Source organism: Mycteria americana, chromosome 11 (assembly GCF_035582795.1).
Source record: "Mycteria americana isolate JAX WOST 10 ecotype Jacksonville Zoo and Gardens chromosome 11, USCA_MyAme_1.0, whole genome shotgun sequence".
Classification (NCBI taxonomy): Eukaryota; Metazoa; Chordata; class Aves; order Ciconiiformes; family Ciconiidae; genus Mycteria; species Mycteria americana.
Genome location: NC_134375.1, coordinates 1,350,297 through 1,362,618, shown reverse-complemented (window position 1 = coordinate 1,362,618; position 12,322 = coordinate 1,350,297). Strand labels below are relative to the sequence as shown.

Sequence of the window (12,322 nt, the reverse complement as noted above, 5' to 3'; positions counted from 1 at the left end):
TTTTACTAAACAACATTTTCGAGAACAATTTATTTCAAGCATTTCCAATTTTTAAATGGTCCATATGGCACATCAGCATGATGTGATTAACATTGTAATGGAGCTTTAATTAGCAACTGTTCTGAATGTAATTTCAGGGTTACTTTCTTTAGGAGGCTAAACAGAGGCATATGCACCCAAAAAGCCAATTCCTGTTGTCCCTACCCTGCAGAAGGCCCTGCATCTGTTCTAAGGTTCGCATCAGCCCAGATGTCCTCCCTGTTCCAGCTATGGACGGTTGTTGTCAGAGGTCAGTGTCGAAGGACTGTTAAAGAGGTTTTGAGCTCTGAGCATATGTCAGATTTTAAACTACCTACATTACTGAGTTTATTTCAGCACCAAAGAATAAAATAAAATCTTCTAAGGATTTGAGCTTTAATGGGACACTTCCTATAAAAGGACTCATTCGCCCAGTCTCCAAGACCATCCGGAATTCCTGTCTTAAAATGAAGGTGTTACAGTTCAATCTTGGAAACACCACCACAAAACCTATCTTACACAGGAATAATAGGTAAGCAGGAAAAGAAAATCATCTGGCATATAAATGGGACGGTGGAGCTCTATGTTTTGTTCACCAGGTTTTCACTTGCACATTGCATGATCAGTGAGTGCCCGGCCACATCTCTCCTTGTAAAAACAAAACAAAACAACCTAAAAAGAAAAGTATCCACGCAACCGTCTAGCCAGAAAAGGCAAGCTCTAGGCTCTTTACAGAAGGTGCACAATGCAGCAGGCAGACAGGCAAGAACCTACCCCACATCCCCTATCCCCCTTCATAGTTTCAGACTGGTCCACAACACTCAAAAGCTGAACTTCACTGCCAAAGCGTGTAGACTAAGAGCAATGGGTGTCACTGCTGTCCATGCAAACATTTTATTTCTTTCCTGTTAGTGGACTCCACCTGAATCACCTGAGACAACACACTCTGCACTGGACAAAAAGGAAGGGGAAAACACTTCTGTTAGTTCTGAATTTTTATTTACTGAAATAATTTTGAGAAATGGAGACATCAGCACAGAGGCAAAGCTGCTGAACTTATCAAGCACTGCTTATGAGGCAAAATTTAAACCACACAAGATCATAGAATGGTTTGGGTTGGAAGGGACCTTTAAAGGTCACCTAGGCCAACCCCCCTGCAATGAGCAGGGACATCTTCAACTAGATCAGGTTGCTCACAGCCCTGTCCAACTCCAGAGCCAGCACAAACCCCCTATGTTCAGAATTGACAAGGAAGTGGTGTTACAACACAGACTTTTGAACTCAAAACCATTTTAGACTTCTACGAAAGAGTGAATGAAAGTTCTACATACTAAGAACAAACAATGCCAGATGAGCTCATCGGTATGTACGCCATCATCCTAAGTACTAAATGAACAGTCAGCCCCGGAAAAAAAGTAGGTGCTGCTTTTAGGTAGGGATCCAGGACCCAAAGTAGGAGCCCAAGCAAAACTCCTGCTCACGCTCTGAAGCCACTTTCCACGAGTCCCGGCCCACACAGGAGCCAATGCTGCTATTTTCTCACTCTGGGTCAGACACAAACCAGCTCGACCTTGGATGCTGCTTCCAGTGCCCATCCTGCGCACAGACAGGTAAACTGGTGGAGAAAAGAAAGCAAGTCAGCTGCACAGAAGAGATATTAGTGTTACGGAGCATGTTTCAGGTGGCGCCTGAAGCCATGCACTGGAATGGTATTTCCCCAGTCCTCCTCCTCCTGAAGGTTTTACACAGCAGCCCAAGGCTATTTGGAGGAGGCAGGAACCAAGACAAAAATCTTTGTTGCAGAAGGAACAAGTGAAATAACAAGAAGCCCCCCTTAGAAAAGGGAAAGGCAAGGTTAAATATGTGGGAGAAGGTACAGCCCAGGCTTGGCCCTGCGTCTGTAAAACAGCAGGGAATAGGGACCCTTCCCTCACTGCAAAATGAGCATCTTAGCCTTTGCATTACCTCAGCTCCCCCAGCCTGTGAATTTCTCTCTCACAAGTGCCTCCTCTACAGTAATATGCAACCAGTCAACACACATTTATTAGTAACTTGATGGAGGCATTCCCAATCAATCATCCCAGCAGTGGTGGGTCTGTCATAACTCACTGGGTAAGCTGGGAAGACCTAATAAAGAGGAGTTCAAGTGGTGTGAGTCGCACTTGCAGATTTACTTACTTCAGTTAAGGTCCCTTGACAAGAAGAGACCTAAAAAAAATATACATGATGAAGCAGATTTTGAAGGGTTATCCCCTGGGAAGTGAATACACTCAAAAAAAGAATAAATGACCCAAGAGCACAGCCTTGGGTGAGGGTAGTGAGCTGCTTCTAGAGTCCCAGGTGGTGGTGCCAGCACATCCCACCCAACAAATCAACAAGAAACAGGCCTTAATGAGGCATCCATGTAGCTCTAGGGAGAAAGCCCTGGGAAAAAAGGTTCTTGCATAAAAATACCAACAAAAAACTGAGGAAAGATTTAAGTCTGCTGCAAGGAAACGCACCACACTGTCACAACTACTTTTTTTGGACACGGCCATCAAGAGGAAGCAAGGATGGCTTACAGGAAAAATGTCAACTTCAATACAGTCAATTTAATAAAAATGACTTTTTTTACATTTTATTTTGATGATTTCATTTTCCTGGAGTGGCATGAAGTGTTTTCCTTTCTTTATGGGTAAACAACCCATACAGTAACAGGAGACCAATGAACCAAGGCAGAAAAGCCATTTCAAATTTACAAAGTCAATAAAAGTGAAGAGAAAAAAATTGTACCATCTTCCCTTCCTTGCAAAGTATCATATGTATTGTGCTCTACTGTCATATGCAAGCTAATTGCAGATTTACTTTTAAAAAAGTAGTTTTATTCTAAAGAAGTGAAGTGAAATAATAAAATCATTATTTAAAATTTATGACAAAGAAGTGTCTTTCAGGAAGATGATTGGCACATCCACGACCCAGACTTGTAACGCTGGTTTGTAGCTTTGGCTAACCTGGCCCTGTCTGAGACATTAGGTGGCCTGATTTTCGAGTATTGGGTACTACGCAACAGTGTCTCATGGGAATTTTCATTTGGACTCCTGTTTCTTCTTGGACTACTTTTACAGTGATATCAAGAAGCCCAGCAAACTGAGTTCTGTCAAAAAAAGTATTAGGAAGAGTAACTACTCAAGAAAGCATTTTACCTTTGGGTGTTTATTTCACCTCATTAACGCATTTCCATCCTTTTCAGAGCATTAACCAGCCAGTAAGATACACTGACTTCTTTGGTTCTAAGCTTATGGCTCTAATGGGAGAGAGAGCTTGGATGTGTGTGAGCAGCAGAAAGAAGTGGTACCTATCTCAGTGACGGAAATAGGTTGTACTAATCTACTTGGGTAAGTTTTAAGCATGATCTGAATCAAGCTAAGTAGGCTCCCTCCAACTTTTCTGAAATACTTACACATAAAAAACAGGCTATGTCCTCAGCAATTAGAAATCAGTGCAATCAGTACAATAGCAAAGGATCTACACCAGCGGAATTCATTCTATTTCTTACTGAACAGAGACGTCTGCTATTCCTTTTTATTGTATTAACAATATTCATGGAACACCCACTAATTAACCCTGGACAATCAAGACCTCAAGGTAAAAGCTCCATAAATACACAGACCTCGTGAGATGTTTCAAGCATGAACTACTATACTGATTTAATATTTAAGGTCTACTTCCAGAATCAGAAAATACAATGCTTTCTTTACAGTTGTTTAAGGCTAAATGCATATCAGAAAATTGCTTTTGTATAGGTATTTGAACTGGGAGGGGGTAGTGGTGCAGAGGCTCAGTTTGTACAACACACCCTAATGGTGACCAAAATATCTTTACTCTTTTCCTCACATGACAATGACCGTCTATCACATGGACATGCTGCTTCTAAAAAAATTTTGGTTTATGAACTTAGTGTCTTCTTCAGGCTCTACTTACTTCAGGCTTTACTTACTTCAGTTAAGGTCCCTTGACAAGAAGAGACCTAAAAAAATATACATGATGAAGCAGATTTTGAAGGGTTATCCCCTGGGAAGTGAATACACTCAAAAAAAGAATAAATGACCCAAGAACACAGCCTTGGGTGAGGGTAGTGAGCTGCTTCTAGAGTCCCAGGTGGTGGTGCCAGCACATCCCACCCAACAAATCAACAAGAAACAGGCCTTAATGAGGCATCCATGTAGCTCTAGGGAGAAAGCCCTGGGAAAAAAGGTTCTTCCCTTTGTTCAAATGCCTCTCAAACTACATGCTTTCTGCATCTGCAATTACCTTTAGGCAAGCACACATTATATGCAATATTTTAACCAATTCTACAAAGCAGGGGGTGGTGGCAGTGGAGGCACTTGACAAATTGACATTGCAAAGAGACAGCACATGTCATTTCACTGATGGCGAGACATGAAAACAATTTACCCTCTTTCAAGAAATTTACTGCAGTCTTTTTTTTTAGCATTCAGAAGTTTTAGGGAAGAGCAGCCTGGGGAGACCAGAAGACCTGCCTGGAGACCAGCTGGAACATGCTTCTTCCTGGCTTCTCTTCTACCATACTTTGGGATTGCCACCTATTTGACTATGAGTCTGGCAGGTCTGTGGAACTACCACAGCCCACATGCATGTGACTGTTTCAGCTCCTATTTCTCATTTTTAAAATACATTCGTTCCATTTAGGCATTTCCTGTTGCTATGCATAGTTCTTACAATAAATGGAAAACAGACCAGGTTTAAACAATAAGCTATTCTTACCTAATACTTTAAAAAAATAATAATAAAGAATGAAAACAATATTGCTAAATTAAACTTACACTTCACAGCTGCATGAGGTATAACAACAGTACAGGAAATATAAATTGACAAGTATCTCTTATTCCTGAATCAATTTCTTCTTGAAGGCTTCCCAAAAGAGGTCATCTAACATTGGAAAAAATGAAGATAATAAAACCCTACCAGCTGTACCTGAACCTTAGAACATAAAAATAACTATTTTGCTGTGACCTAAAATTAAAACAATTAATTTAAAAATATTACACTTCACGTGCAATACAAGCTTGTACAATTGCTAGAAGGACAAAGCCACTTGCCTTGGGGTTTCTGCAGAGGATGCATTTTGGCCAGTGGAGTTTTGGTTTTGGGCTTCCTTCCAGTTTGATGGATACATTGCGCCGGGCTGATGTGCTGCAGTTCCCCACATGCTTCCAACGCCGGATTTGAGTCAATGTGACATTTGATTTGAAAAGGAGAACAAGGGCAACCTGAGGGGGGGGTGGAAAAAGTCAGTATTTATTTTGTTCTATTAATCCTGAAGAAAATTTGTGCTACTTCTAGAAGCATACCACTCATCCAAGTTCCTGAGGAAAGGTGGGGGATAGAAGACGGGTGAGCCATTCACTCACAGGTTACTAAAACCAATATATCCAGCCTTACTAATCATGTCAAACCAGCTGACTGATAAGACAGCCGGAATTTCATACTCCTATCTTTAATTAATTACTTATTTCTCTACTCTGGACACCCAAACTAAAAGAGTAAATATAAAAGATAAAAACCATTTCAAAAGGATTTCTCCAAACAGAAATACAAGTGCCCCAGCATACAACATGAAGTTATTTGGTAAAATGCACCTAAGTTATGGTGAATTAGAAATGTGTCCCATGTGGGGGCAATGGTACAAGCACCATTCCTTCAGGAGATTTAAGCATTCAAGCTGCATTTTACCGCTATTTATTATTCCTCCTTACATAAAATACCAACATTCCTTCAAAAGGCTCCAGTCTAGAAGTTGCCATTAAGATATGATCCAGTGGGAAAACAGAGAAAGAAGTGATTAGTATGTTTGTTTGTATTTTAATTTAACATTCTTGATTCATTTCTGTGGGCCCTGTGGAAATAAACCCATATATCCACTTTCACATAGTGGATACTGCATTTTTTGATTTGGGGTGGTTTTGGTCTTGTGGCAAGCCTACAGCTACATGAAATCCTCATGCCAGCTTTACTAGCGTGCCATAAGAAGGCAAAAAAAAAAGAGGTTAAAAAGGACTGCGGTTTAAAATTGCTGCATATGAACACATGAATATATATGCTTCCGGCAGTTCTGAGAAGCGGAAAAAGTATCAAATGTAGAAATTTGAATGCTAATCCATTAAAAAAAAGGCAAAGAAAACATGACAAACATTCTTTCCATATTCTCGTTTTAAAGTGGACTAGCTGAAATTACCAGCATTTTGCTGGAGCCAGAGGTGACCCGCATCATGTAGAAAGGATTAATCTAAACGTGAAAAATCAATCTTCGCCTTCCTGTGATGTGTTCAAGAACATGGCATTAGCTTCACAAATGCAACCTACTCTTGGCCAGACTTATATTAAGATCAAAAACCTGAAGTGACAAGCACCTCCATCCACATCAACTAAATTATCCTGGGTTTATACTAATGGCATTAAATCAGGATGTGACCTTTTGAATAAAGACTTTGAAATCTGAGCTGTACAGACTGCTTGGGAAGATTAGCTGAGAGCTGGCCTCACAATGCAGAAACTTTCACATCAATACAGATTTTTTTTTTTAAATAAGCATAAAATATTAAAGTCAATTTTGCTGACAAAATAGATTCAGATGGCACAAATCTATTTACTGATCTCTGACACCCAAATGTACAACCCCTGAATTCCTCAGTACGGCTGCCAGTTGTTGCTGTTGAAGCTTCATTAGCATTTCTACCATAAAATCTGCTTTTCAGCAGATTTGAGACCAGCTATTAAAACATCCTTCCAGCTGAAACCAGGAATTTATAAGTACTAGGTTTTATTCAAATATAATTTCACTTATCAGGAAAATGCAGTGAAAGTAGCGTAGATTATTAGAGCAGATTACAGATTATTGCAAACACATCATCACAGAAAAACCTTACACGGATGCTTCACATCTGGGTACCAAGAGCTCCCTGTGACAGCAACAGCAGTGCTGTGACGGGCCAGCTTTTTAGGGAAAGGACTGAGACTTCTTCCTCATTAACAGTAGCTCAGCACAGCAAGAAATTAAAATAGTGCACAAGGGAAAAGCTCTAATTCAAGAAAAGAAAAAGGGCAGCATACAGAAGACAGTGTTTCAGCAGATATTCACCAATGCCCGCGACTGGAATGCAATCCAGCAATGTTGTATTTTCCTAAAATTTACTTCAATGATCCAATTCTCAGTGGACAAATCTCTGTACCTACAACACCTTTCCAGAAAACACCTCTAACCTTGCTATGTTAGAGGTGTTTTTGCCAAGGCTGTTTTCAGCCTCGTCTCTGGCGAGTGCTGAAGCCCCCAGGAGATGCTGGACAGCCACAGTCCCCCGCTGCGGCTGAGGGAGGAGGGCCATGGCTCCTCCTGTCCTCAGGTACCGCATCCCCGGGGTATCCTCAGCTGGGCATCCTAAGCTGAGCTCAGCTACCCCTGTGCTGACTTGGGATAAGGTACCGGTTGCCCTAAAGCATTCCCTGTTCCTCTTCAACTACTGCCACAAAAAGGGACTGTCTTGTTTACATTTTGTAAAGTTTCAAAAGGAACTAAAACCCAATTCCTTCTTCTTTCCTGCTGCAATTCATTGTTGTGAAAGCAGGTCCAAGGACCTTTCTTTCTTACTGATAAAAATAAGAGCTAGTGGTTACTTACTTGCTTTCAAGCGCATGGCACCACTAGACACCTCTTTTATGTCTAAGCTAAAAGCTCTTATGACCTGCTTATGTTACTGAAAAGTAAAGTGCTTTGATCCTTATTTTATAAATCCACATACAAGTTTTTCTATTCTACTGCATAATCCTGTCAAACAATCAAGGCACAAGATCCTCCACTGGTAATTACTCAACAAATGCATCCATCGTGCCTGAAACAAGCTCTGAACTTGGCTTCGAATGCTCCAGGACTTGTGCTCAAAGGCATTTGCAGAGTAAATACTTAGCGAAGCCTTATGCTACTTCCCATTAAAAAAGACCTGATATTAAAAAAAAACAAAAAAAAACAAAAAAAACCCAAAAAAAACCCAAAAAAAACCCAACAAAAAAAACCCAACCAAAAAACCATCATCCTCTAAACATACAATATTTTGTATCATCTTGTATATTGCATATAGAGGTTACTGCTGAAAATATATCACTGTTCACCTACTGCTTGCACTTAAGCCACGCGTTTATTGATGGTACATCCAAAGAGCAAGTGGGCACAAAGCAGAAACTAAAATTGATAAGTAGTTAGAAAGACGAGGAACTTGGAAAGCCAGAAGTGCCTTAAACACCAATTGTAATGCTGGCACTAAATCAAGAAAAATATGCATGGGTGAAGCCACAGAAGTGTCTTTCATTCTTTTTTATTTAATTTAAGCCAAGATGGTTCTCTCTTTATCTCTGATGTGGCCCCTAAGGGCTGCTTTTTTGCACACAAGACAAAAATCCACTTTCGTTACATATTTTTTTTCCAAGTGCTATAAAATGATCTGTGAAAACAAGATTTACTGGATTATTTCACATGGAATTCTCTGAAAGTAAAACCCACTGTCTGCCAAGCGTGCTCCAGGGTGCTCCTCGGAATGGAAAATGAGAGGGACAACATAAATAAGATCCAGGCGTAGCCCAGGTAGCCCCCCCCCAAGATGTCCGCAGTTCTGCCAGACACTTCCAGAAGTGGGAGTGGGTGACGGGCCCCCCCATCGCCTGCCCTCCCGCATCCACCAAACCTGCAGGACCCAATGCAGAAACCACCTCCTCTTTGTTCTCCGGTCCAGCGTTGGATTGTGCAAACCCTCCCTAGACTGGATTAGCCGTAACTGCCATGGAAGCACTTGGGAAGTGTATGGGTATGTGCAAATTGACAAAAAATGGTTATTTGTGTCCAAACCTTATAAAAGGCTACTAGTAATAAACTGTTATTCCCAGAGAGCCTGACTGACACTGACTTCACATCTGATCCCTGGCTACCTGCGACAGCTCCGGGCAGAAAGTTACAGCCTGTCTGGACGTGGAGCGTGCCTGCGCCTCCCAAGCAGGCACAACAGGCAGAGCTCTAAAAACCCGAGCATGCACTTCCAAACGTATAAAACTCTGCTGTAAAACTCAGCTTTGCTATGCCCAGTGTTTAAGCTCAAGTAGTTCATGGCTTATTCGTATTTCTACTCACATGAACAATGCTGCTTACAATTTCTCTGTTCAAAACCAATCCAAGCAGAAAGGGACAAAGATGATGCTTTCCAGAGACAATTTTTTGTATTATATTAATAAAATAATATATATTTAAGGCTCCTCCTGATGTAAAACTTAAACGAAACTTCTGAAAATGCCAAAGATAATGTACAATTTGTATTTTCACTAAAATGGAAAAATAACTTCACTCTTTCTGACACAATTCAATGCCACCAGGAAACTCCTTCATGGCACAGAGAAATTTCTCAAGTATCTCCCCTTATCCTCACCAAGCTGTTTGTACCCAGAAGAAAGCCTGTATTTTTGAAAAATTTCTCTTAGACACTATCACAAACTTGAAGGCTATGATATATTTTTCTATTAGACCAAGATAAAATATAAGGATTTTGGGTGCTCCACTGAGCATAGTAGTAAAGAGACCAGTTGAACCCAAGCGGCTGAACTTCAGGTCGCAGGCTTTTCTCCCAGCACACACGCCAGATTCAGATCTTGTGCTTGGCACGTAGTCCCCAGGTAGCAGCATTCAAAAATAATCCCAGTTTAAAATTAAAAATATCCTGGAGGCCTGTGATAGACAGCAGCAAGAAACAGAAATGTTATGACAAGCTACTGGTTTGGCACATCCTACGTTTGCCGATCCGATAGAAGGACTTCTCACCCAGCCCTCTTTCAGAGGAAGAGATTTTTGCAGTATTCATCTGAAATGAAGAAAGCCTAAACCTCATCAGGCTAGCCCACCTCCTGCACCCCCACACGAGGCAGGGAGAGTGCGCAAGGAGTAAAAGGGATGATAAACACCGGACTAACAGAAAAACGGTCTACAGACTAGACACACTGGAAAGGTATATTTACTCTTTTAGTTTGCTTTCACCCAGAATTAATACCATTAGGGGGTTTCTCCATCCATCCAGAATGATGAACATGACTTTAACAGCATAACTGGAATGCCTGCTCAAGGGAGGCTTGCCCAGGGGCAATTGTCAAGCCCTCTGCCATGCCCCAGCCTGGGACCCCCAGGAGAGGGGAGGCTCTCCCCAGGGCTCCCGCTGCCCCGCGGGCGGCACAGCCCCAGCCGCAGAGCTCCCACTGCTCCTCCAGGGACCGTCCCTGCCATCTTGAGGGAAGAGAAAACGGTCTTAGTGACCAGCGGAAGGGCTTTCCTACTCCTGCCGTCACTGCTATCACCCACTGCTGTTGCCCTCAAGTTTAACAAGCTCTGGAAGCTTCCAGTTTCCTAATTCTTTGCTGATTTAGGCTCTCTGCAACGTAAGTGAAGTCAACAGCTCCAAAAGGCAACTCAGTGTAATGTGACCCATCAGGTCCAACTCTAAACATGGGAAGACATTATAATTCTCTAATCATACTTCAAGCATCTAAAAATGAAACTATTGCAGATGGAAACTGGCTGTTGCATCCAGAAATGCACCTAGTAGTGGTGCCTCCATTTCTAATGCTGTTTTGTAACACACATCATGCACATCAAATAGATTAGCAACCATAACCAACCTGATTAAAATCCTGTCTGCAGGAAAATACACAAAGATAAATGAACTAGAATCTATTTAATGGTGAAAGACATTTTTGCAGCTAACAGGAGTCTGGACAACTAAGCATGTGCCCAGAACTGACCAGATTTAAAAGTAACAACAACAAACCCCTCAGCTGTTAACACGTAGAGCTATTTTGAAAGCTATTCCTTGCCTAGCCATCTTAACAGACATCTTGGCTCTTCCCAAAGTTTGGCTACAAACTGAGCATGTGCCATGTCCCTCTAACCTCTGCTAACAGGTTTTCATTATGCCCAGGTCAAGCATCCCTGTGTTTTCAGCTGAAACATCCACTTGGGCATTCCCTAACGCTGTCACTGACAGTGAAATTCTCTCTCTCTTCATCCCTTCCTCCTTAGTAAAAGCCTTTCAAGGATGGGAGGCTGCTTTTAAGACAGAAACCTACTGCTAGAAAGCAAAGGGCTTCAAGGGCAGAGCTAACGTATGTATCTGAATAAAATAAAACCCTGCTAAGAGGAACTCTGACACAAATTAAAAGGTGCCGATTAGGTCTTCCTTGTGTCAGCAGGAATCCGGCGAGTGGAATAATACTCTGTCCTTCATGCTCAGGCTGTGTTACAGACACAGCTGGGCAAGGACTTCTTTAAAGAAGCTACAGCACTCACTACACTGCTGGAAAACCCAGTGTCGACAGTCTTACCTGCAATGCACTACAATGAAATTTATCTCACGGTGTCAGCTCTAGTAATGGCACAACGTTATCCTGCTTGTTACAGTCAATTACAAAGCATACACCACCATCCTCAGAGTGGTCCACGACCGACAGCTCCGGAGCCTGTGTTTTTCCTCATCTCTCCAGTTTCACATGTTGCCCTACACCAGACCTGCTGAGCAGGAGGGAGCAAAGCCTTTCCCACCCTGCCACCAGGCACACCTTCTTTTCCCTCTTACACTGCTTCATTAGCTTCAGCATTTTCCTCAAAGCCACTTAAGAACTCACCTCCTCCTCCTGCCCATGGCCCATAGGACCCCCTAGCAGGGGTGTAAAGCAGTGTGTGCTGGGGCTGTACGCATGCCCTTCTATCAAACCCAGCTCAACAACACTGACAACAGTTATTTCACACAACATCTATTTCTCTGGCATTCCAAAATGTCAACTTCAGTAAAAAGAGTGACAGCAAAGTTTCCACCATAGGCTTTCAGAAACAAGATACAATCAAGAAAAGATTATGTTTGAAAGCAAGCAAGAATCTGGCATGGATTGCAATTCTGTATCACAAGAGATGTATATCACTTACTTGTGTTCGAGCAGAGACCTCCACATTTTTTCTTATTTGCTCAAGCTATAGGACAACCAAAAATAAGGGAGACCAGCTCCTGCTGCAGCTCTCATTTCATGGCTTAAAATGCCATGCTCACAGGAACTGACCTCCCCCATCCCACTTCCTACCATCAGTGCGGTTAGGTGACTCAAAGAATACAAATGTGGCAAACGCGAGTGGAGGAGCTTTACTAAGCAGAAGTTACAGGAGATTGCTGCGAGTCTGCAGAAAAAGACTCTTTGGTTTTAAGTTTCAGACGCGTCTGAAACACAATACATA

At 41.9% G+C, this 12,322-nt stretch overlaps 1 protein-coding gene across 5 annotated transcripts in view; it reads right to left on the bottom strand.

Moving 5' to 3' along the window:
• Positions 1-12,322, bottom strand: part of FGD3 (FYVE, RhoGEF and PH domain containing 3) — a 113,459-nt gene that overhangs the window by 47,981 nt on the left and 53,156 nt on the right. For 3 of the 5 annotated variants that reach the window (XM_075514088.1, XM_075514085.1, XM_075514083.1), the window contains exon 2: positions 5,118-5,288. The exons of 1 other annotated variant lie outside the window; for it this stretch is intronic. In XM_075514088.1, the coding sequence (XP_075370203.1) occupies positions 5,118-5,288 (171 nt within the window). Of the gene's footprint in view, positions 1-5,117; positions 5,289-12,019; positions 12,146-12,322 lie in introns of those variants that run through there. One more of the 5 variants, XM_075514087.1, reaches the window with a different exon arrangement.